The 25,404-nt window shown below is 37.9% G+C and overlaps 1 protein-coding gene across 1 annotated transcript in view; it reads right to left on the bottom strand.

Annotated features, from left to right (window-relative positions):
- LOC101587851 (coatomer subunit gamma-2) overlaps positions 1–25,404 on the bottom strand; it is a 136,880-nt gene that overhangs the window by 108,217 nt on the left and 3,259 nt on the right. Inside the window, exons 4-5 of the mRNA XM_004636890.2 lie at positions 24,955–25,026; positions 15,521–15,600 (exon numbers count right to left, since the gene is read on the bottom strand). Coding sequence (XP_004636947.1) covers positions 15,521–15,600; positions 24,955–25,026 — 152 coding nt within the window. The remainder of the gene's footprint in view (positions 1–15,520; positions 15,601–24,954; positions 25,027–25,404) is intronic.

Genomic DNA, 25,404 nt, shown 5'->3' on the forward strand with positions numbered 1-25,404 from the left:
AGGTTAGATCACCAGCAACCTTTGGGGCTGGGGAGATGGCTCAGTGGAATAAGTGCTTCCCTGGCAAATGCAAGGGCCAGAGTTCAATCCCTGGTTCTGAAAAAAAAAAAAAAAAAACAAAAACACAAACAAACAAACAAAAAACTAAGAAGGGCTGGCCAAATAGCTCAATGGATTAAAGAGCCTGCAAGCAGGCGCAGGGGCCAGGGATTCAATCCCAGGGCCTGCCATGCTGGCCCCGCCCCTAGGGCATGCTGAGATGGCAATTGAGACTGGGCGTGTTGGTGCACACCTGTAATTCCAGCTCTTGGCAGGCTGTAAACAAGGCAGATCACTACAAGGCCAATCTAGTAGTGAGACCCTGAATACCCTACCCTGTAGATCCTTCCCTAAAAAGGGGGGGAAAATACTACTAAGAAAAATTAAATACTTAGGAATTAACCTAATTAAGGAAGTGAAAGACCTCTACAACAAAAAGCACAGTACTCTGAAAAGAAAAACTGAAAAAGACATCAGAGAACGGAGATATCTGATGTTCTCAGATGGGCATGAGCAAGAGAATCAAAATGGCCATACTTCTAAAAGTATTATATCCATTTAATAAGTTCCCAATTAAAATATCAACAGCATTTCTCACAGAACCAGAAAAAGTAATCCTAAAATATATATGGAACAAAAAGAGACTCACAATAGTATAAGTAACCCTTAGCAAGAACACCAAAGCAAAAGTATTGTAATTCCAGACTTCAAATTATATTGCAAAGCTACAGTAATAAACATAGTATGGTGTTGGCAAAAAATCCACACACATGGATCAATGAAACAGAATAGAGATTGCAGAAACCCAAGGCACATTCAGTCACCTGATCTTCAACAACAAGGCAAGAAAATACATGCTAGAGGAATGATAGGCTCTTTAGTAAATTATAAGTAATGGAAAAAATGGCTACCAACATGGAAGACTGAATTGAGAGCCATATTTTTCATCCTATACTAAAATCAAAATGGATCCAGAATCCAAATGTTAAGATAAAAACAATCTGAAGGAAGAGGAAATATATAAAATTCTTGAAGTCACAGGTGTCAGGAAGGACTTTCTGAGCAATTCAAAATACAAGAAATAACATCAACAGTAAACAAATAGGATCATCTTGAATTTAAAAGCTTCTACATCACAAAAGAAACAACCAACAGAATAAAGAGACAACATACTGGGAAAAAAATGTGACAACCACTCCTCAGATGAGGACTAATATTTATAGGAACTCAAAACAATTAGGCCTCACCCCAAATAAAAGACCCAATTAAAAAAATAATGGGCCACTGAAATGAATAGACAATGCTCAGAAATAGTACAGATGGCCAATAAATACATGAAGAAAAAAAGGCCCAACATCTCTGGCCATTAGTGAAATGAAAAATTAAAATACTGAGATTCCATCAAGAGCCACTCACACAACTTGAAGCTACAGCAAGCCCCAGAAAGAATGGCTATTATCAAGAAATCAAGTAATAATAAGGGCTGATGAGGTTGCACTGAAAAAGGAACCCTCCTACTTTGCTGGCAGTGATGTAAACTACAGTGACCACTGTAAGTTGTATGGAGATTCCTTTCAATAGAAATTCCATTCAACCCAACTATTTCTCTTCTATGTTCCTGAAAGAGTTAAAGACATATTACAGTGATATATGAATACCCATGTTGATAAAAGCATAAAGCACAGCAGCTACATCTTGGAAATAGCCTATATATGTTATTAACAAATGGATGCAGAAAATGAGGTATTTATACACAACAGAATACTACTCTGCCATAAAGAAAGATAAACTCCAATCATTTATAGGAAAATGCTTGCACCTTCAGACACAGTGTTAAGTGAAGCTGAGTCAGATACACAGGCTTAAATATCAAATGGTTTCTCTTACATGAGAAACCCAGAATACAAATAAAGAGCAAAATAAAAGATAGGTAATCAGAAAAGAGATCTTTTGCAAAACAGAAGGTACCAAGAGATGATGGAGGGGACCTTAAAAGGATTAATGTATTTGTTATGTGTATGTACCAACTCCCCATAATAAATACAATTACTACATATTGCAAACATGTACTAATTAAAAACAAAAACTGAAAATAAATAAATAATATATTCTCTATTATTTATATAGATAAATAGGTCAAAGAACATAGTGGGTCAAAGAATTTCCTGTATTTAACGGTGATGGCACCATAATGTTTGTCATTTATGTATATGTGTGTGTATATGTGTGTACATACACAGCACCATGTAAGAATGTTCTCAATAAGAATCCAACTTAATACTTCAGGTGAGCAGTCAACAGGCCTTCCCATCGTTCAATTAGGCTGCCTACTCCTAAGTGAAACAGAATATGGTAAAACTATTACATCTCATAATCAGGAGCCCATTTTCACATTGCTTTTGCCATAAAATGGTGGCAATGTCATGCAGTACACCATGATAATAAATCAAGAGTTACTTGCAAAACTTGAATGTATAGCAAGTCCTTAGTTTACATTTCAGGGTATCTTTGAAAGGAAATGTTTAAAAGAATGTTTTTATACAGTCGAACTTATCAACTTTTTATTGCTTATGGAATTTTGGTCACAATTAACAGCTTTTCCCTACATGATGGTTAAAGAGGAATGAATCCATGTTTTCTTATAATAATATGTAGGTTTTTATTTTTTAAAATTTGTATTCCTTAGCTTGGGGTCATGGCACATGCCTGTAATTCCAGTATGCAGGAGGCTGAGGCAAGAGGATTGTGAATTAAGGATCATGCTAGGTTACATAGAATAACAAGTTCAAGACCAGCCTAGACTACATAGCAAGACCTCATTTGAAAAATACAAAAATTATAACAACTATAAACGTAAAAAATGAAATAAAAATAAATTTGTATTTTTTTATCCATTTTAAGTTTACTCACATGAATGCTATGGATTGCTATGGTTTGTGTAAGGTTTTAGCATGTTCTCAAGAGTTCATGTGCTCAATTTGTAGTAGGTATATCTTGGAAACAACCTAAATGCTCACCAAAAGAAGAATGGATAAAAAGAAATGTGGTATTTTTATACAATTGAGTACTACTCAGCTACAAAGAAAGATAAACACGAGGCTTTTATAGGTAAATGGATGTAATTAACAACCATACTCATAAGTGAAATAAATCAGATTTGCATTTGTGTGTATCACATAGTCTCCTTAGCGTAAGAAACTGAAAGAGTAAATAAGATTCAAAAGGTGCAATAGATACTGTGGAAGGGAAAGAAACTGCTCAAAGGAAAGGAACAACTGGGATGAGGGACAGGAGAAAAGAAAAGAAAAAAGGAAGGGGAAAAATGTAGCTCTAAGTAGGCTTTTTTTTTTTTTTAACCTTTTTTTCTCTGTTCTCAGTATTATTTATAAGGTCTTTTGGGGGAGGGGTTATTTGTTTTTGGTTTTGGTTTTTTGAACTCTACAAAGTTCAAGCTGTACCTGAAATCACTAAGTAGCCCAAGCCATCCTCAAATTCACAGGAATCCTGTCCCTGCTTCCCCAGTACTAGGATTACAGAGGCGCACTACCACACTTGACTATTTCTATTAGTTTACCTTCAAGTTCACTGATCCCTTCCTCTGACATCTCCATTCAGCCTAGGAGATGATTTTTTAACCTTATCTACTATGCTTTGCCATATCTAAAATTTTTATTTGGGTGGCTTTTTTATATAGGCTTCATTTTTGACAATTTTTCCCTTAATTTATTTCATTGACACGGTTACTGACGTGGTTGCACTGGCTTTTTTTTTTTTTTTTAAATGTATTTGGTACTGGGTCTCACTACACAGCTCAGACTCACAGTGATCCTCCTGTTTCTGCCTCCTCAGTGCTGGGATTACAGGCATGTGCCACCATGCCCAGTCTCAGTGGCCAGTGCAGGATGTGGTGCCAGAGATCAAACCCCAGTCCCTGCACTTGCCTAAGTAGGCACTTAGTTCCGCTGAGGCATCTCACTGAGGCTGCTTTAAAGTATTTAATAATTATACCAATTAGGTCATTTGTGGATGGGCATCTATTGGTTACCTTTTCCTTTAAGAAGTGGTCAGACTTCTTGTGGCTGCATGATTTTGGAGGGTATCACAGACGTATTAAATAGGTCATGAGATGCTAGGTCTTATTAAAAGGCTTAGGAATGGAGGAGTTGTTTTGTTTTATCAAGGATTCAACCATTTCTTTGCAGACTGCAAGCGTCACTACTCCTGAGCATACTGGTTCCAATGTCAGTTCATAATTTGATGCTCTGGCTGTGCTCATTCAGGTGTGGTCCACATATGCACAAATTTGGTAAGGCATCATTTTTCCAGGTCTCTTCTCGTGTGCCATATTCTCTGCCTGTCCAAGACCCCTTTTGCCCAATTCTTCTAGCCAGCAACATGAGGTTCTCTCAGAGCCTTGGCTCCCTGTGCTACTGCAAAGTTCTATACTGTGAGACCATCCTAGAGGTAACAAAGAAGACAAGGGAGAGGTAATAATATGGATTTTCCCCAGCTCTTCAGAGAGCAGGAATCCATTTTCTCAGGGATGGCTTTTATCTAGGGGGTTTTAGGAGATCACATTAGCACTACCAAACCATAGTAAACCTATTCCACAATTAAGCTGCCTCGAGGGCCAGCCAGATAGCTGGGGGTATAAAAGAGCTTGCTTCAGCAGGTGTAGGGACCGGATGGATCCCCAGAGTGCCTGCCAGCCCGGCCCGGCCCGGCCCGGCCCCCAGCCAGCTGATAAAGTGATTGAGACTGGGTGTGGTGGTGTGCACCTATAATTTCAGCACTTGAGAGGCTGAAAACAAGAGGATCACTACGAGTCTGGATCTATGTAATGAGACCCTGTACACCCCATAATAAATACATAATAAGAGGGGCTGGGGAGATGGCTCAGTAGAATATGCGCTTGCCTGGCAAGTGCAAGGGTCTGAGTTCAATTCCCGGTTCTGCCAAAATAAATAAATAAATAAAAACAAAAATAAACACATAAAAAGCAAGCAAGCAAGCAAGCAAATGAGTGAGTGAGCAAGCAAGCAAGCTGCTTCAAGACAGGATTAGGAGAAAAAAACAGAAAAACGAAAACCAGTAAGGATTCTCCACCATGCTCTGTAGTTTACAGGGCATTTCTTTCTTTCTTTTTTAGAAATCTGTGCTCAGGGCTGGCCAAATAGCTCAGCAGATTAAAGCACCTGCAAGCAGGGGCAGAGGCTGGGGTTCGATCCCTGGTCCTGCTGTGCCGGCCCCACCCCAGGGGCGCACAGAGATGGCAATTGAGGCTGGGCATGGTGGCACCCACCTATAATCCCAGCTCTTGGGAGGCTGTAAACAGGAGGATCACTACAAGTCCGATCTAGTAGGTAGACCCTGAACACCCTGTAGGCCCTCCCCTGAAAAAATACCAAAAAAAAAAAAAAGAAAAGAAAAGAAAGAAAAATAAATCTGCACTCAGCCAAAGCTGGCTTTTCTCTGGGTCTTCGGTCATCCTACCTGATACTCAGTTCCTGAGTCAGTCTGCCCTGGGTACATGGAACAATAACCATGAAATTTACTGTTGCCATATTGGTCACTCATTAAACAGTATTTTCTCTCCGCAATTCACCCACTGTTATATACTTTTTGGAGGTCTCTGATAGTTGTCTTTCTGTTTTTGGTGTAATCACTAGGAAAGATGAGCTATAATACCCTGCCTTCATCTGGAATTAGAAAGTTCCTGTTTCATTTTTATCCAGATTACAATACTATCTTATTTCCTTTCTTTTTCTAAACCACATCTTGGCAGTCACTAGTCAGAAGTAACCATTCAGGAACACTTGTACCATTCAAATAAAAAAACTGTTCCTGACTTGTCTGTTCCTTACCTCCAAGTGGATGGACTTAGCTCCTTAGTTCCCTCAGAAACTTCAAACTACTTTCTCCCCCCCCCAATTAAATCCATATATTATCCCCGTAATTGACTTCAAGACTGTGTGATGACTGTCTCTATAACCCATTTATTTCTTTTCAAGTTTATAAACTTCCAAGAGTTTATAAACTGTTTATTTGATGTAAGAGACTTGGGATATAACTTATTCCTACCAATACCCATCCCACTACATCCCTCAGTGAGTCATTCCTCATGACTTAATTTCAGAATCCTAAGCACTCCTCAGTTGTAGATTTTCGCTGGTTGAGTCCATCCAGCAATGCATAAACTAGTATAACCAGATGGTCAATATATTTGATATCTTTAAGTCATTAACTAAATCTTTTTTTAACTGAGTTATAATTTATGTACAATTCATATACAATGAGTCAAAAGTTCAGCTAGGTGAGTTTGATAAGTGTGATCACCCATTTAACTTCCATTCAAAATAAAATACTGAACATTTTCATGACTTGAGAAAAGTTCCTTCATACCATTTCTGAGCAATTTCCTCCGAACTCCCATTTTGGTTTCTACCATCACAGACAAGTTTTAGCTATTCTTATAGCTTATATAAATACAATAATCCGGGCTATAGTCTTGTATGTCTGTTTTCTTTTGTGTCAACATAGTTTCAGAAGCTAACCATGTTTGCAGTTTATGCCTATCACAGATAAAATTATTAAGAAATTCTTACAGTGTTGTTTTTTGTAGTCACTGTTACATACTCATTTTCCTCAGATACATATCTAGAAGTGAAAAAGGACTTCAAGGTAAATACCAGAAATTACTGGTCACAGGATAAGCATATGTTTTCAAGAAAGTGACATATGGTTTCCAAGGTTATTGTTCTTCCTTCCTACCTACAGTGTATGATAGTTTTAACTGTTCCACTTATTTTGAACTAGGGTAGACTTTTTGATTTTGGTATTGTCAGGTATCTCTATTTTAACCATTCTAGATAATATATGAATATCTCATTAAGATTTCAATGTTTAGTTCTCTTATGGCTTGTATCTAGATGTAACTCTAAAGCCTTACAGAAGTGGGGCTTTTCAGAAGTAACTGGATCTAGGATGTGTAACTGTGAATTATGAGTGTGATACTGAGATTAAGTATGTGGTATTGGATTAGTCCACTAATTGATTTATCATAGTTCTGGGTATGGGCAATGGCAAGACTACCTGGATGTGGGCGGCACTACCTAAAAGGCTTGTGGCCTGGATTAGCTACGAAGGAAAGGAAGGCTTGCTGCTTGTGCTCCCTGCTGCCTTCTACCTGCTCTGCCATGGACTGCTTTTCCTCTGCAGTGCTGCTCTGCCTTAGTAGTCAGTCAACGATGGACTGAAGCCTCTACAAATTGCAAGCTAACATAAATATTTTCTTCTCTTAACTCATAGGTATCAGGTATTTTGTCCCGGCAATGAAAAAGTAACTAAAACAATTTCCTTTATGCCTAGCAATATTTTTTTCCCCATAATTTTATTGAGAAACAAGTAACAATGAGATAGTTTCAAATCAAATTGGTAGGACAGTTTCAATAATTAACACATTGCATACATTCTTCCTAGTGGTTAATTGCTGTACAAGATGGACATGATATCCTATTTACAAACAGCATTAGAACAAATCCCTCTATTCATTAAGAGAATGTAACTATATATCTATCCTAACCACTTCGAATACACAGATACAAAATGGACATTCATCTGTATCCCCTTTTGTTAAGTTCCATTATTTGAATAATATAGGTATGTAAACTCAGCAAAATATTCTAAAAGAGTCCAGTAGCCCATAATAGTATTGGGTCTTCCGCTTGACTGGCAATGTCAGAAATTGTTGACCTGAGTCCCCTACAGCTCAATAGAACAGCATGGCTGTACTTTTTATATTTCGTTTTTGTACTTTTCTGCTGGATGGTTAAGACCAAGGTAAAGCAGGACCTATGCAACAAGAGTTGTAGCTTTTGGGTCTGATAAGGTCAGTGAAATCTCCTCAAGATTTATCCCGAGATCCTATACCTCAGATTGCAGAACCTTTGTCAGTGTCAGTCATATGGATGAGTCATTGCTTGGCCAATGTGCTCTCTGTGAAAGCCTGAGAGAATGTTTTCTGTCCATGTGACTCTCCTTAGGCACTCTATATCATTGATCACTTTCCTCTTTGGCCCCATAATCTCCTTGATCAGAAAATTTGACACTACTGAGTTACATGACGTTACAGTACAAGGTCTCATTTGTCCTGAGTCTTAATTGACCTTGGAAGGCAAGGGCCAAAAATGTTGGCTTTCCTTGCAGCCCTCCTTTTTCTCTAATTTGGTCTGCAAACTTAGGTTGTTAACCCTTCAGAAGAGAAGCTTATTGTTATTACCATACAACCTAGGCTTTTAAGCTTAACCTCACTATCTGTCTGAGTATCAAACATCTTAATGCCTAGTAATATTGAGAACATTTCCACACACCTATTGTCAATTCATACATTTTGTGAAGTACCTGTTTTTAAGTTTTCTTAATCTCTAGTTTCTTACCATCTAACACAGTTGATAGAATGAACATATACAATATTTGTTTTCTATTCCTGCTATAACAAATTACCATAATTTGTGATTTAAACAACACAAATTTTAATATTTATAGTTACACAATTAAATAGGCCTCTGGACTAAAAATTGTCAATAGCTTTGCATCCATTTCTCATACAAAATACATTCATCCCATCTCCTAATCTCCCCAAATCTCAACACAATGCAGCACCAATTCAAAGTCCAAACTTTCATCTCAATTTCACTGACTCAAAGTCTCAATCTGATCATTCAAGAGATGCAAATTAAAACAAGGCTGAGATACCATCTTATGCCAAAAAGAATGGCTATCATCAAGAAGTTAACCAATAATAAAGGCTGGAGGGGCTGTGGGGAAAAAGGAACTCTTCTCCACTGTTGGTGGGAGTGCAGGCTGGTAAAACCACTATGAGAAGGATTTTTTTGTGGTTTTTTTTTTTGGCTGGCTCAGGCTACCTTAAGGGCAGGTCTGGAGATCCAACCTGGTATCCAGTGCCTGACTGCATTTGCATAAGCAGGCACTTAAACAACTGAGCTAACCAGCAGGCCACCCTGGTAAAACCATTATGAAAATCATTGTGGAGATTCATCAAAAAGCTAGGACTGGAGATCCTAAGCCAGCTATTCCCCTCCTAGGTATTTTTCCAAAAGAACTGAAATCATCATACCACGGCAATACATGTGCACCCATGTTTATGGCAGTGCAATCTGTAATAGCTAAATCTTGGAAACAACCCACATGCCCATCAACTGAGGAATGGATAAAAAAGGGTATCTTTGCATAATAGAATATTATTCAGCTATAAAAAAAGATAAATTTGAGGCTTTTGTAGGTAAATGAAAGCAGCTAGAGACTATATTGCTAAGTGAAATAAATCAGATATATATATATATGCAAACATATTATCTCACTAGTGTGAGAACCTGAAAGAGTACTGAAAACCTAAAAGGTATAACAAATACTGTGAAAGGGACAGAATCTGTTCAATGGGAAAGAAAAACTTGGATGAGGAAAACGTAAAATGAAAGGGAAAAAAATATATTTAGGTATATATGAGCGATAGTTTGGATAACTGTAGTGTCGATTTCTGCTACTCTTTTGAAATGAGCAGTTAATGCTTAAAATTATTTTCATTTACTCTGATTTTTTTCCTTCCTCTTTTGAATTTCTTATAACTTCTTTTTTGTGTGTGTGTCATTAAAGAAATCTTACACATTCATATCTGGTAATCTTAATAACTGATATGAAGACAGCATCATGTAATATACTAGCCATTACTGAATTTCTATTAATTTGTTTAGTGAAATCTTGTATCATTTCTTTTTTTTTCTTGTATCATTTCTAATGGTGTTTTTTTCTATCACCACTGTGTAATTTTTTTAAAAAGTCCCAGTCTTATTAAATTCTCATAAATTAGGTATGAGTGAGAATCTTGGTATAAACTATCTTGAAACAACATTTCTCTCCATCTTCAGACCCACAAAACTAGAAAACAAGTTTCCTGCTCTGACAATTACAGATACTTTCACCCTAAGACAAAATAAAACGAAAGGGTACTAGTCCCAACCAACTGCAAGATCCCGCCAGGCAAGCAGAGTAGGTTTCTGCCTGGGCAGAATTCTGGAAAATTTTCAGTGCTACCCTATAGACCTGACCCTCTGTCCTTGTGTTAATGCTCCTTTTCCATAAAAGGTGGCTAGCATGCCTTCAAAGCTGAGTAGTTCTATTAGCTTGTTGCCTGCCTGAAGGATTTTGGTGAAGTGACAGCCATCTTTTACTTGGTCTTCTCTGTGCCTTCATGTCCAAGCTGGTAGTTTCTGCTGGCATGAGAACCTCGAGATCAAGAACCCTGTGCCGTCATGCACGTCTACTAAGTTCACAGACTTGCCCTACTGCATAGCAACTCCTCTGCAGATCCTAGCATGATAATCCCATCTCTATTTTTGGCTTCTCAGCTGGAATCTGTAAGTCTCACCTTTGATCTCTTCAGGTTGTTATATGTGAATGAATACTCTGATGTTTTAATCTGAGCACAGTGACTCCTTTGGCTTTTTCTCTAGCACCCATTTTTCTGACAGTGTATCTCTTCATTTTAACATTCTTTATCATTTGGGTAGACTAAAAATGTCCAAAATCATCAAGGTCTAGTACATTTTTGTTTAACATATCTCCCTTCAATTTACTGCTCTACTTTCAAATTTTCCTAATACCAGTAAAAAGAAACCAGAGTGCACCTTTGACATTTGGCTTTGAAATTTCCTGTTAAATATACAAGTTCATTATTTATAAGTTCTGCTTCCCACATAACCACAGGATATGATTCTACTAAGCTTTCTGTCACTATAACAAGAACCCCTTTCTTCCTTGTCTTCCTTTTCTCGCTGCTGACACAAAACTGTGAAAGGAGGAAAGGTTTATTTTGTTTCACAGCCTGTAGTTTTCAGTCCATAGTTAGCTGGCTCCCAGGCAAGGTGGCAGGGCAGAGGGGCATCACAGAGAAATAGTCCATGGCAATGCACAACCAGCAGAAGGCAGCAAAAAGCCTTTTTCTGTTCCATCCAGGCTACCTGCCTTTTGGGCAGTACCACTCATACCCAGGATGGGGCACCTTTAATCTTCAGCATCACATCATTTTTTTTTTTTTTTTAAATCAGGGATCAAACTCAAGATCTGTGCCTGCGCTGAGCTAGCTTCCCCACCCCCAGCATCACATTCTTAATACAGCCACCTTCGAAATCCTCTACCTATGACCCCATGAGTCTTTAGAAGGCACATCTAGATTCACCTGTTTTCAACATCTTCCTAATTTCCTATAGGCCCCCACTACCAGCAACTTTAATGTCAGTATTTCTACCATTAATCTGTTCATAACAATTTAGGCATTCTCTAAGGGAATGTTTTCTCTATCCTATTCTTTATTTCTTTCCTAGTCTACCATACTCATTAGTATACATAGTTTTATTAACAGTCTAGGGTTTTCTAATATGTACCTCAAATTTTTCCACAATGTGCTCTTTGCCTAATTTCTAAACATACTCAAATATTTAACTATTTCTATAGCAGCACTTCTCTTGTAGATACCAAAATTTATATTAACATTCTATTGCTGCTATTACAAAGTGCCACAAATCTAGAGACTTAAGACAATATTCACTTCCTTTTTGCTCTGTTACATAAATTAGAAATCTAGAAGAGGACTTACTAGGCTAAAATCAACACATAATCAGGGCTGCCTACTTTTCTGGGGCTGTTGAGGTTGCTACACTGAGCAGGCTCCCCAAAAGTTTATGTGCTGGAAGCTTAGTACCTATTGTGGAGCTACCAAGGTGGTGGAACCTTTCAGGAGTGGGTTGTAGTAAAAAGGTGGCTCTGTCCTCAGGTAGGAAGAACAAGACCTGGTTAGTTTCTGTAACAGAGAGCTGTTACAAATAGAGAGAGCCTGCTCCACGAGCCCCTCTGGCTTCCTGTCTTACCACATGGTCCCCACTGTACACACTCCTTCTTCTGCTATGCCATCAGCCATGGAGCCCTCACCAGAAGCCAGATAGGACCACCAGTCTTGAACTTTCAGCCTCCAAAATTTTTTAAGTACTCAACCTCAGGCATTTTGTTTTATTTTTTATTTTTCTTATCTCTTGTTTTCTTTTATAACTTTTTTTTTTTAACATTTACTTGAAAGAGAGTATAGCAATAATTGATATGACATGAAAAGCAGTTAGAGGGGCCGGGGAGATGGCTCAGTAGAATAAGCACTTCCCTGGCAAGCGCAAGGGCCTGAGTTCAAGTCCCGGTTCCACAAAACAAACAAACAAACATAGAATTGACTAATCTTATAGGGCTGGGGAGATGGATCAGTGGAATAAGTGCTTCCCTGGCAAGCACAAGGGCCTGAGTTCAATCCCCAGTTCCTCAAAAAGTAAATAAATAAATAAATAAATAAGCAGTACACATTTAGAAGACCAAAATGATAGGTATTCCAAGCATGGTATTAGTATTACGCATTGCTATCCTTAGTTTAGTTCACAGATATCAGCATATATAGTTAGTCAGGGTGAGAATTCTATCCATTAACTGCCATTTTCAAACACCTGATGGAGATTCTTAAGACCATTGCCTTAACCATCTTGTTTATATAAATGTATAGTTTTCCCCCTGCCATATTTCCTAACTTTTCTCCTTTTTCTCTCTTCGTTGTTTAATCCTTAAGTTCTCAATTTCCATTCAACTGTGTTATACCTTTCAATTTTTAGTTCTTCTTTTGAGTTCTTACACTAGGGAGTCAATACGGTATTTACACATGTGGGTCTGATTTATTTCACTTATGAGTATATCTTCAAGTGACATCCACTTATATATGAAGGCTTTGAGTTTATTTTTCTTTATAACTGAGTAATACTCCATTGTATTAAAAATATATCTTTTTCATCCACTCCTCAGGTGACAGGCATTTTGGTTGTTTCCAAGATTTTGCTATCACAAATTGTGCTGCTATAAACATACATACACATATATCACTATGATATGACATTTTCAGTTCCTCTGGAAAAATTCCCAGTAGAGGGATAGCTGGCTTGAATGGGATTTCCAGTTCTAGTTTTTTAAGGAGTCTCCACACTGATTTCCATAATGGTTGCACCAGTCTACATTCCCGCCAGCAGTGAAGAAGGGTTTCTTTTTCCCCCGCAGCCTCCCCAACATTTGTTGTTGGTTGATTTTTTTATAATAGCCATTCTTTGTGGGGTGAGATGGCATCTCAGTGTTGTTTTAATTTGCATTTCATGAATGACTAGTGATGTGGAGCATTTTTTAATGTATTTATTTGCTTCTTGTATTTCTTCCTCTGAGAAGAATGTGTTCATCTCGGATGCCCATTTTTGGATTGGGTCTTTAAATTTTGGAGCCCTAATGTATTTTATTTTTACTTTTTATATTAATTTTGTTAAGAAATAGCAATGAGGCAGTTTCAAAACAGGTTAATAGGACAGTTACAATAATTAATACATTGCATACTGTTGACTTCGCAGTGGTTATTCATAATACAAGATGCAGATATGATATTGTGTCTAAACACTATTAGTTCAAAACAGGCATTTTGTTTTAGAAAGAAAGATTTAGGATAAAACGCTTTCCTTGTATTTCCAGTTTCCAGAAACCACCTGTGCTCTGTGGCTTGTGGGCCCCTTCCTCTATCTTCAAATCCAGCAATACCAAATCCCTCTGACCCTGTTCTCATCACCATGTCTCTTTATGGAACCTCTTCTGATTCTTACTTCCACTGTTAAAGATGCTTGTCTGTAGAGTACATACATGAATAACCCAGGATAATCTCCCACTCTATTTAGCAATTTTAATTCCTCTGTGCCTTATAACGTAACATATTCACAGGTCCTGAGAATTAAGACCTGGACATCTTTACGGAGTCATTATTCTGCCCACCACACCTACTAATCAATTAAATGAACCAGAAGTAAACTGTAATTCAAAGTAGGCTATGACAACTCAGGAGGAAACATTAATGGCTAAAACAAACAAAAAACTCAGATGCCTAATTGGTTTTAAATTCTTTAAATAGTGATCTAGCAATCTAACTTAAAGTTTTCTGTTTCATTTTTGTGGCAGACACTACTAGCTGACTAATTCAACACCCACTTTCAAACCCTTCTTCCTTGTCTACCCTTAACACATGAGCTATAAAAAGTAAATACTTTCCTGGCCTCCTAAGGATAGTCATGTAATACAGCGATGCCAAGTAAAATCTAAAAATTGCCTTGGGAAAAGCTATTGTATTCCTAATAAAAGCAGCAGATGGTGCTGGCACTTCCTGGCCTGCTTCCCAGTAGCCCTCCTGCCTTGAGGGCAATGCTCTGCCAGTAATTCAGAAATCTATTTTGTAATAATGGAGCATGTCCAAACAAATCCAAGAGTCACCAGCCCGCCACTACTGAGTGACTAAACCAACACCACTTAGTCTATGCCTCCAGACTTACAGTTGGTAAGGAAAAACAAATTTCAATCTTGTTTAAATCACTGTTTACATCTTCTTTTTTGTTATTTTCAGCTAAAAACTTTCCTCACTACAACTATACTCAGTGCTACTGCTGAACACAAGCACCCACCTTCAAAAATGCATTTTGTTGTACAAAAACCATATTCAGTTACATGAGTATTTAACTTTTTCATTTAATAATGAAAAAAGTTTTCAAAATAATACGTTTCAGAACTATAAATTCTACATACTCACTCTAAGACAGTTGAAAATTATCAAAACTATAAGGAAATTAAATATTTGCCAGAATCCCAAACACTCAGAGACAACCTACTGGTAATTTATCAGGATATTTCCATCCATGTTTCTTAATACACATACAGTGTTTTTTAAAGTAAGAGTATATGGAATACATAGACTGCATTCAACTAGCACACAGCACTAAATTCAGCAAAGAATTTTCTATATTATCAAAGATATTTTTAAAATATTTTCAAAAATTTAAAATATTTTATAACATTATTAAAACATGATTAAATAATTTACCAATGATAGACACAAGTTGTTCATCCTTTTTGCTAATAAGAAGTGCTGCAACAAATACCACTACATGTAAGTCTTGCTACGTCTGATAACTTTTTTTTTTTTTTTTTGGAGGAACTGGGGATTGAACTCAGCCCTTGAGCTTGCCAGACAAGGCTTATTCTACTGAGCTATCTCCCCGCCCCCTGTATGTCTGATTACTTTCTGAGGATAGTTTTAGAGATGTGGTATAATAGAGGCCAAAGGGATAAAGCTTTTCATTCAACAAATGCTGCCAAACTGCTTTCTAGAAAAGCTGAATCAAATTGTACTCTGCCTTGGGCATACATGAATATCAAGCTTCCTAACAAGTAAAAAATGCTTAACATATGATATTCTTTTAAATTCCTAATGACTTTACAGTCAAAAAAGTAAAATCAACAGAAACAAAACAGCACATATTCCATAAACATATTTCATTCTAGATTCTGACTATTCACATACCTGCTTGTGACAATTATCACATCCTCAGAGATGGTAGCCATTTCTTTGATGGTAAGGTAGCACATTCTCCTCAATGTTTGCTGAAAAATTATTTATAAAAGGTAACAGTTATTCATAAGGAAATGTTCCTCTTTGTTGCTTTTTCTTTTCTTTTCTTTTCTTTTTTTTTTTTTTTTTTTTGTACTAGGGATTGAATTCAGAACCTTTTGCATGTCAGACAGGCACGTAAGCCATTGAGCTATCTCCCAAACCTTAGGAAATGTTCTTAATTGCTTGAAATGAAGATCCCAAGTAGGTATATGTAGAAAAATATTTTTTAGGGCCAGCAAGACAGCTCAGTGGACTAAGTGCCCGCTTAGGCAAGTGTAGGGACCAAGGTTCAATTCCCAGAACCACATGCCATGCTGGCCCCACCCCCAGGCGCCCTGAGCTGGCCAACAAGACCGGGCATAGTGGTGCACCCCTGTAATCCCAGTGCTGGGAGGCTGAAAACAGGAGAATCACTACGAGTCTGAGCTGTTGTAGTGAGACCCTGTACCAAATATATACATATATACATATATACATACATAATTTTTACCTACCCCCAAAATTTAAAAATATCTCATTATTCAAAATATTACTATTTCTTAAACATAAATAGCTTTTGTCTTTTTGTTCTTGTTACTGTTTTTCAGTATTGGGGACTGACTGAGCCCAGGGCTTTTACTCTGAGTTACATCCCCAAGCCTGATTTTTTTTTTTTTTTTTTTTTGAGAAAGGGTCTAAGTTGCTAAGTTGCCTAAGCAAGACTCAAACTTGCAATCTTTCTGATTCCGCCTCCTAGCAAATGCTGGTATTTGGCCCTAAATACAAATATTTGATGCACTGACACCCTGGAAAAAAACTGAAATAAAAACTTAATTTTATTGGTCTTCCTACCAAGAGAACCAAACTTAGACTCTGATTTCTCTAAGTCCAAAAATATAGTTTTTCCAACATGTTAACAGCTTCTCCTTAAAGAGATATTTTTTAAATTCTTTAAAAATGCTTATGGAATAAAAATGTGGATAAAGGTCACATAGGCTGCACGTTCCTCGGCTGAGTGTCCTCCAGTGTTTCTCCTGAGCACTAAGTGATTTGGGCTTGGTTAACCAACTTCTGTTTTCAGTAATCAGGATTTCCAGATGAATGTCTGGATCTAAAAAGTGTTAAGCTAGTAACAAGTCTTCTGCTCCCTTCCATCCTAGATCTCTGATTTAGCCACATTCTTTGGGTACCCATCAGATCCCATCTGTCCAGCTTCAACCCCCTCTAAGTAACCAAATTTTTTATCAGTAGAGAAACCTAAATACATCAGACCCAGCTCCAGAATCAAAGCTGGAGGGTGAATCTGGAGAGATCACTGGCCCATTAAAGAAAGAAAAATGAGGATTCTTAAGGTAATTTAAAAGGAAAAAATATAATAAAGCAAAGCGAAAAGCAAAAATAGGGTAAATCACAGACAAGTTTCCTATTAGAAAAAAAAAAAAAAAAAACAGAAAATAAGAATTAAGTTTCAGAGTTGAAAATCTGCAATCCCTTCTCATTTAAAAATAAACAAACATGGAGGCTGGGCAGTATCTGCTCAGCAGTCTAAGCGCCTGCCTGGCAAGCACAAGGTCCCAAGTTCGATCCCCAGTACCATATGTCATGCTGGCCCTGACACTGAGCACAGTGGTGCACACCTATAATCCCAGTGCTGGGAGGCTGAGATAGAAGAATCACTCCAACTGTGTAGTGAGACCCTATATCAAATAAAAAAAGATTTTTTTTAAGTATGTATGTAGGGCTGGCCAAATAGCTCAGGGGATTAAAGCGCCTGCAAGCAGGCACAGGGGCAGGGAGTTCAATCCCCAGGCCTGCCAATGTGGTGCGCTGAGAGGACAACAGATTGAGCGTGGTGGTGCACCCCTATGATCCCAGCTCTTGGGAGGCTGTAAACAGGCAGATCACTACCAGTCCGATTTAGTAGTGAGACCCTGAATACCCTGTAGACCTTTTCCAAAAAAAAAAAAAAAAAAGTATGTGTATAAACAAAACAGAAGCAGAAGAAAACTTGAGATGCAAAGTTTAATGAAAGCAGAAAAAAAAAGAGGTCAACATTAGTAATGATCACAGAAATGAAATTAAAACCGTATATTTGTTTATCCTTAGTACAGAATCTACAGGGTCTCACTATGTAGATCAGACTTGTAGTGATTCTCCTGTTTTCAGCCTCCCAAGCGCTAGGATTACAGGAGTGCGCCACTACGCCCAGTCTCAATCACAGGCTCAGCACGCCCTGGGGGTGGGGCTGTCATGCTGGGGATTGAATCCCAGCTGCCAAGTTCTGCCTAAGCAGGCTCTTTAGTCCGCTGAGCTATCTGGCCGGCCCTAAAACTGCATTTCTGATACTATCTCTCTTCCAACCAAATGGCAAAACTTCAAAAGACTAACAATCAAAGTTTTGGCAAACATGTGCTCTCTGCCAGTAAAATATACACTATGTAACTACAAGAAATGTTGAATGACACAGGAACCAAAAAGTTAAATAAGTAGCTATGGGCAAAATACAAGGAAATGCAGGCACCAGAAGTGAAAACAAATCTTCACAACTAGAATATAAACCTAGTACTTTAATACCATGGGCTGGGAAAAACTGGATTCTATAAGGTATATTCTCTAGGCACAAAGGAAATTATTCCAGATAATATAATTCAGAGATAAAATGAGGGGGTAAAAATTGTAAGTCCCAATAAGCAACAACAAAACCCCACAAAAATTAATGTTAAAACATAAAAGATTTATGTATGAAGAAGAAGTATATGTGTCTGTGTATATGCAACACAGACATGCTTGTATTTATATACATATTGAATGAGAGTGTCCTATGATTGAAAAATTTCCCATGAGCAGGGAAAAGACAAAAGTAGATATTAGATTTGATAAGTCAAAGTCCATAATGCAAACTGCACGGTAACTAGCAAAGGAACTTCCAAACTATTATCCCTGATGTCACTGATGCTGTCCATTTTCAGCATTTTCAGTTTATTTTTGGCAGTCTATATTATTAATATGCTATACATTATAGTTTTAATCCACATACCCCCCAAAGCCTTCTTCATCACAGCTGGGGGTTTTTCAGAGCTAGATCAATCTTGAGTATGTGATACTGTGAATAAAGATACATGGAAGGCTGGGGAGACAGTTCAGCAGACTAAGTGCCTGCCTGGCAAGCACAAGGATGTGGTACTACATGTGATCCAGTCTTGGAACCCCAGGTGCTCAGTGCTGGCCCTGTGCTGAGCCAGCCATTGAGACCAGGTGCAGTGGTGCACATCTGTAATCCCAGCACTGGGGAGGCTGAAACAGATCACTGAGTCTGAGCTGTGTAGCAAGACCCTGTACCAAATACATAAATATAAAAAAAAAATTTTTTTAAGATTTTTTTAAAAAAGTAAGAAAGAAAGAAAAACTGCATGCAACAGGGCTAGACAGCGGTCTAAGTGTCTGCCTGGCAAGTTCAAGGACAGGAGTTCAATCCCCAGTACTGCACGTGTGCCTGCCAGTGAAACCAGGTGTGGTGATGCACACCTATAATCCCAGCACTTAGGAGGCTTTGACAGGAGGATCACTATGAGTCTCAGCTGCACAGAAAGACTCTCTACCAAATAAACAAAGAAATGATTTTTTTTTTTTTTTTTAAAAAAAAGATGTTTGGAAGATGCCTGGATAGAATATAAAGGGAGACAGGGAAGACAGGTTGCTGCTTTGCTGACTTCTGCCTGCCACACCATGAACATTTTCCTCTGTGATGTCCCTCTGCCATGCCACCCAGCGCTAGAGTCAACTGACAACAGATTGAAACCTCTACAAACTGTGAGCTGAATAAACCTTTCCTCTCTTAACTTCAGAGTGTTGTGCATTTTGTCCCAGAAAAAAGAAAAATATTTAAAACACTATAATAGTATGTGGCATTTTTCCTGTATCTCCATTCTGCTATTAACCCCACACAGTGTATTTTCCCTTTTACAGTTTTTTTAAAAAAATTCAGAAAGTGTACAGATTTGTCAATCACCCTTACTCCTCATTTTTTCTGTGTACTGTAGTACCTGCTCAAGTATACAATATTCATAACAGTTGTTTCACTGTCACTGTATATTTATCCCATTATCTGTATCATTTCTAGGCTTGTGTCTGCTAACTCAGTTTTCCCCTAGTTAACTGCTTCTTTGCCTTTACAGAGTGACTGAGTAATTGCTCTACTTGGGATTGAACCCAAGGCTTTGTGTGTGGTAGGCAAGCACTCCTGCCATTAACCAACATCCCTACCCTTTTTAAAATTTTTATTATGCAACAAGTTCTCACTCTAAATTGCCCAGGCTGGCCTTAAACTGGAGATCTTCCTGTATTAGTATATTCCAGATTTTATTAGATGCTATATATTAAGAAATTTATGTTAAGTGCTGGATTTTGTTGTATTCTTTTACATAGTATTGAACTCTATCCTGATGTTAGGTTACCTGGGATTTGGTTTCCTTTAACTTTTTTTTTTTTTTTTTTAATGTATTTCGTACAGGGTCTATAGGGTCTAAAGATCTCACTATGTAGATTGGACTCATGGTGATCTTCCCATTTTCAGCCTCCCAAGCGCTGGGATTACAGGTGTGCACCACCACACCCAGGCTCAATTACAGTCTCAGCACACCCCAGGGGCAGAGCTGGCATGGAACACCAGGGATGGCTTCCTTAACCTTTAAAGCTTACATTTAATCCTTAAAATTACTTAAGTAACATCCTCCTGAGAACTATGCCAAACGTCTTCTGCTTTACTGGTCCTTTCCACTCTCACTGGTGAAACTATGAGTTGTTCTCAGCCTCATGTTCTTCTGATTCTTTTCTGAGCCTTTGCCAGTTTCCTTTTACATATAAATAGATCAGCTCTCATTCATACTCAGGTCATAGTTCTCAGCAAATTCCTGGTTTTCTCTTTCGCTCCTTCCTCTCTGGTATTCTGCCCTTCAAATTTAAGCTTCCTTGGCTTCCTCAACATTCATCTGCCTTCCTGACTCAGAGAGAAAGTTAGGCTGCTACAGCTTGAGTCTAGACGTCCCCACAAAGCCTCATGCTGGGATGAAAGGTATGTAATTACTAATATTAGTTCACTGTTATGTTTGACATCTGCCCTAAGTCAGGTAGCATAAATAGAATTAAAAAGGGGGAGAAAGACACTGTTTCTGTCTCCTTGTTGGTTTTTGCTTTGCTTGCTTGCTTTTACTGTCTTCTACCTGCCATAAATTGTTTTTCCTCTTCAATGCCCCTCTGCCACATCATCCTGGAGCCAGCTGATTATGGACTGAAACCTGTACAAACTGTGAGTCAAATAGGACTTTCCCATTTAACTCTGGGTGTCAGGCATTTTAGAAAAGTAACTAAAACAGGCTCTTTTCAGTCCACCCTGCCTGGCCTGAGGCCTAGAACCTGCCTCTGGGCAGTGAATCCCAGTACAATCCCAGGCTCCTCTTGTTTGCTTCTCCTCTTCACTTCACAGTCCTTGGATGCCTAGTATCTCATCTGAAAACTCCTGTGTCACATATTCTTCTGATTATCTAGCAGGACAAAGCCAGCCCCTTTATACAATGGTTCGAAACAAAACAGAAATATGTCATTAATGCAAAACATTGAGTAAATTATTCTTTCATCATTAATTTCTATAATTAAAGAATAATCAATATGAAATTATTCCTTTAAAATTTGTTGTCTGTCTTTGCAGCTAAGTTATATAGTTGATCTCTGTAAATGTCCTTTTCTTCATGTACCTGTAATGTGGACAAAATCTGTATCTACCATTGTCAACTTGAGAAGTTTAGAAATTAAAGTTACTCAGCAGGGAGCCAGGATTCTTAGTTTGTAAACATCCTCAACTTGTGCAAGAGGAGGGCATGGACACTGTGTGAGTTCTATACCCTCAGCCCCAGGGTAGCTTGCTTACAATATAAGCAGGAGAGAAAAACTTGATAGAAGCTAAAGTGGCTGCCCTTTCTTTTTGCTCTTTACTGTTTTCTGTTGCCATGAACTGCTGCCCTCAGCCATGTGCTACTCTGCCTGGGAGCCAGCAGAATACAGGCTAAAACCTCCACAAACTGTGAGCTACATAAATAAGCCTTTCCTTCTGTGTAGGGTATTTGTCCCAGCAACAAATAAAAAGTAACCAAGACAACCACCTTATCCAATTTAGTTTTGTCCTGATTGATCTGTTTCTCTTCCTTTCTTTTATTTCTCACATTTTAGATTATAAATGTAAATCTTGTGCTTTCTGTTGTAAATGTATACTCACCACTGTTCTAAGTTTAGTAAATAGTGGCTGTTACTTGCTGTTTGCTAGATAAAATTCCTACCTAACCAATCCCTGTAAACAAAGTTAGATTACAGAGATGGCTTCATAAGGAAACTAAATGGGATTTAACTTCTTGTAACCTTGGGCTATGCAAGATTACCTGCAGGTACTCAGGTGCAAGATAACCAGAAACTAAAAGCCCCAGGAAATTTAGTTTGGATAGTGGTCACAATGACCCTGAAAGCATTGTTTTGTGTCAAAGAATTTGTTTACCAAACAGAATGTGGTTTCATGTTTTAAAAGCCCCCTGCTTCCTGGGCTAGCTGCCTTTTGGTCCTCTCCTGCGTGAGAGCTGATGGGGGCCCTGAGCTCAGTAATAAATGGCTTTCCAAATTCCAATCTGGCTGATCTGGTTCCTATTCTGAGTGACCCATAACAATTTCTTTTTCTGGCTTGATTTTCAGCCCTATCCTCAATTAACTTGGAAGAAAAAAAAAACCAAAAAAAAAAAAAACAAAAAACAAAAAACAATAGAAGAAAAAAGTCAATGAAACAAAAAGCTGGTTTATGGAGCAATCAGTAAATCTTATGACCGTCTAAAAAATTTCCTAGCAATAAAAGGGAAAAAACCACATTTTACCAATATCAAAATGAAAAGACAGACACCACCACTATTCTAAAGGCATTATAAGAATAAGGGAATACTACGAACAGCTTTATTTTCCATCCTTCCACAAATCCCAAGCCAGTCTGTTATTCACTGATACTTCTATCAGCAAAATCTCCTATAGTCTCAAATTTTTCTCTGAATGTTCCCATCTTTTTTTCTAACTGAAATCAGGTTCTTCCCTAAGGATTCTCCTGCAGCCTTCTCAAAACAGGCCCCATCTCTCCAGGCCTACAACTGAGGAAGATGTCCAAGTTGTTCCTCATTGCCTCTTCAAAACCATCATGCTATGCTGTTTTCTTTCACTGTACTTCCTTCTTTAAAAAACCTCTGACTTTGATATTCTCCGCCTTAGACTGTACCACCTGCCACAATTCCTGGTTATACATACAGACCCAGGTTATTCTCCCATGTTTAAAAAAATATTAGTACAGTGTTTATTATCACTCCCCAATACTATCCCAGTAATAATTACTGGGGATTCTTATAATCCATACAGATTTCATTCATTCCTTGAACTCCTCTTCTCCATTGTCTTCCTATGGTGATCATCCATTTCCCCCATCACACAGTGTATCAGTAACCATGTTCCTTTCCATTTTATTTCTAAACATCACACTTTTCAACCACCATTGCTGATTCTAACAATTCTTTTTATTCAATCATGACCTAAACTCCACTGACCTTATTAACTTCTGCTAACCCGGACAGGCCCAGCACTAGACACCTGGCCATCAATCAGAGCAACAGAGGGACAACAGCCTCCCTGCTTCCACGATTTGACCACAACACATTCTAGCAGCTTGAAATGCCTAGTTTTCTAGTCCAAGTCCTCTAATACATACCTAATCCCGAAATATATTGGTTCTCTTCCCTAACAGAAACTTGAATTTGGTACAGGAAGCAGTTAAAGGGAAGTAGGCTTATAAACCTGAACTGTTTTTCTGCTTGGAATAAAGACACTGATAATCCTGAGCAGTATACAGGACATAACATAATGGCAAAAAAGATATTTTACTACTATTTATCATCTGCAGACAAATACCAGACAGCAAATCCTTGGGTATGTCATTGCTGCCAAAGATTTTAATGAAAGTAAGCTGTCAAAACTTCACTTTTTAAATGTAAGTTGCTTAGCGTGGGGGATGGAGCTCAGTAGTGCAGATCCTGCCTGGCAAGCGCAAGGCCTTGAGTTCAATTCCCAGTTAAAAATAAATAAATAAATAAAAAATAAACATAAGAGTGAGTTGCTCAGTTAAAAAAAAAAAGTGTTATTAGTCCTTTTTAAGTATATTGGAGAATTCTTTTGAGAAAAAAAAATATGAACTTAACATTTTAAATACACAGCTCATGTTCTTAATAGAAAGACTTAGGTCATGTGGCCACAGAGCTCACAAAGCACATCCTGCAGGCAGCTGAATTACAACGCAAATCCTTGCCGGGCCTCTTCTGTGAAAAGACCTTAACTGGCAAGAATAAAAGCCTTGAAAATTGACATGGGCACATGTAGACAGCTTCTGAGAGAGCTGAGTGCCTGAAATTCCTAAAATCTGTCAAGTATTCTTTGCCACTGGAAGCAGTCATTCATTCCATGTCTGAGGAATCAGTCTCCCTTTGCCTGAAAGCTACACAAAGGCATCCCCTGAGACAGTTACCTCAGAGGCTGACTGCTGATCACCCTACAGATCTACTCCTGAAGCCTCTCATTATTGAGATGCATAACCAGACTCAAATCCCGGGAAGTCCTGCAGGTTGGGTATAAAATATGACCTCTGCATACATGCAATATGTATGAAAAGGTCTGCACGATCTGGCCAATTTATGTTAACACAAGGTTGGGATATATGTATCTCAGAGTCTTCTTCCCTAAGTGTTTCTGCACTAGGGTTGAGCAGAAGAGAAATATATTTTACATTCAAAAAACAGAAAGCAGCAGGCACCAACGCTCTACAGGCTGGGGTGATCTAAGGCAGGATGTGGAGGGGCTAGCAGGTTTAATCCGTTCTCACTGTTCCTTTCCCTATTCCATGTCACCTTCCTTACTTCATATCCAGCTAGCAAGTCTTCTCAACGTAGTGACCAATAGCAACCTCAGGCCCATCAGAAACACAACCCCTGGAGACATGGTAGCTACATGTTTTGGATTCTGAGGCCACCTTACAATATCATACTAAAAGTTAGATATTAACTATATTTTATAACTGCATGGTAAATCTATAGAGAACAGCTTTATACTATATATTTTAATTTTTACGTACCCTTTAATGAATATTTGTAAGTTTTATAAAAATAAACGTGCAATTTTTAAACATTTCAGGCAACCCTTTCTAATCTGGAACACTCTAAATTCCGGGGGGTGGGGGGGCAAATAAAAGGAACTTTTTCATCCTAAAAGAATAAAAAAAAAAAAAAGAAAGAAAGAAAACTTACATCATTGGATTGAAACAATCGAGTCATTGCAAAGAAGGCTTCTGTAGCTTCCACAGTTCCAAAGTGTTCACCCTAAGCAAAATTTGAAACAATTTTTTAAAACTCAGAAATGCAAATGCTAAGAAATTTCTCTTTGTTTCTGTATAAATCTTCAAGAAGGCAGTAAAAAAAAATTTCTTTGTGAACATTCTGCTTCTTGGTAATTTTTCTGGCTTTCAATTTACAAACCTGTATAGCCATTTATGCATGCCTTATTTAAAATAATTCAGTATTGCCCTGCACACTTAAGCATTATGGAACAGTGCAAAAATTTTAACAGACTTTGTTTTTACTTCCCTGAAAGATTTACGAGAAAGCAGAATATGATACAATTAGTTTCTAATCAGAAAAGGATGTTAATATTACACTGTCCAACAGCAGAGAACATAGCTGATATATTTTAAAAATCTA

Source organism: Octodon degus, unplaced genomic scaffold (assembly GCF_000260255.1).
Source record: "Octodon degus isolate 3935 unplaced genomic scaffold, OctDeg1.0 scaffold00084, whole genome shotgun sequence".
In the NCBI taxonomy this organism is placed as follows: Eukaryota; Metazoa; Chordata; class Mammalia; order Rodentia; family Octodontidae; genus Octodon; species Octodon degus.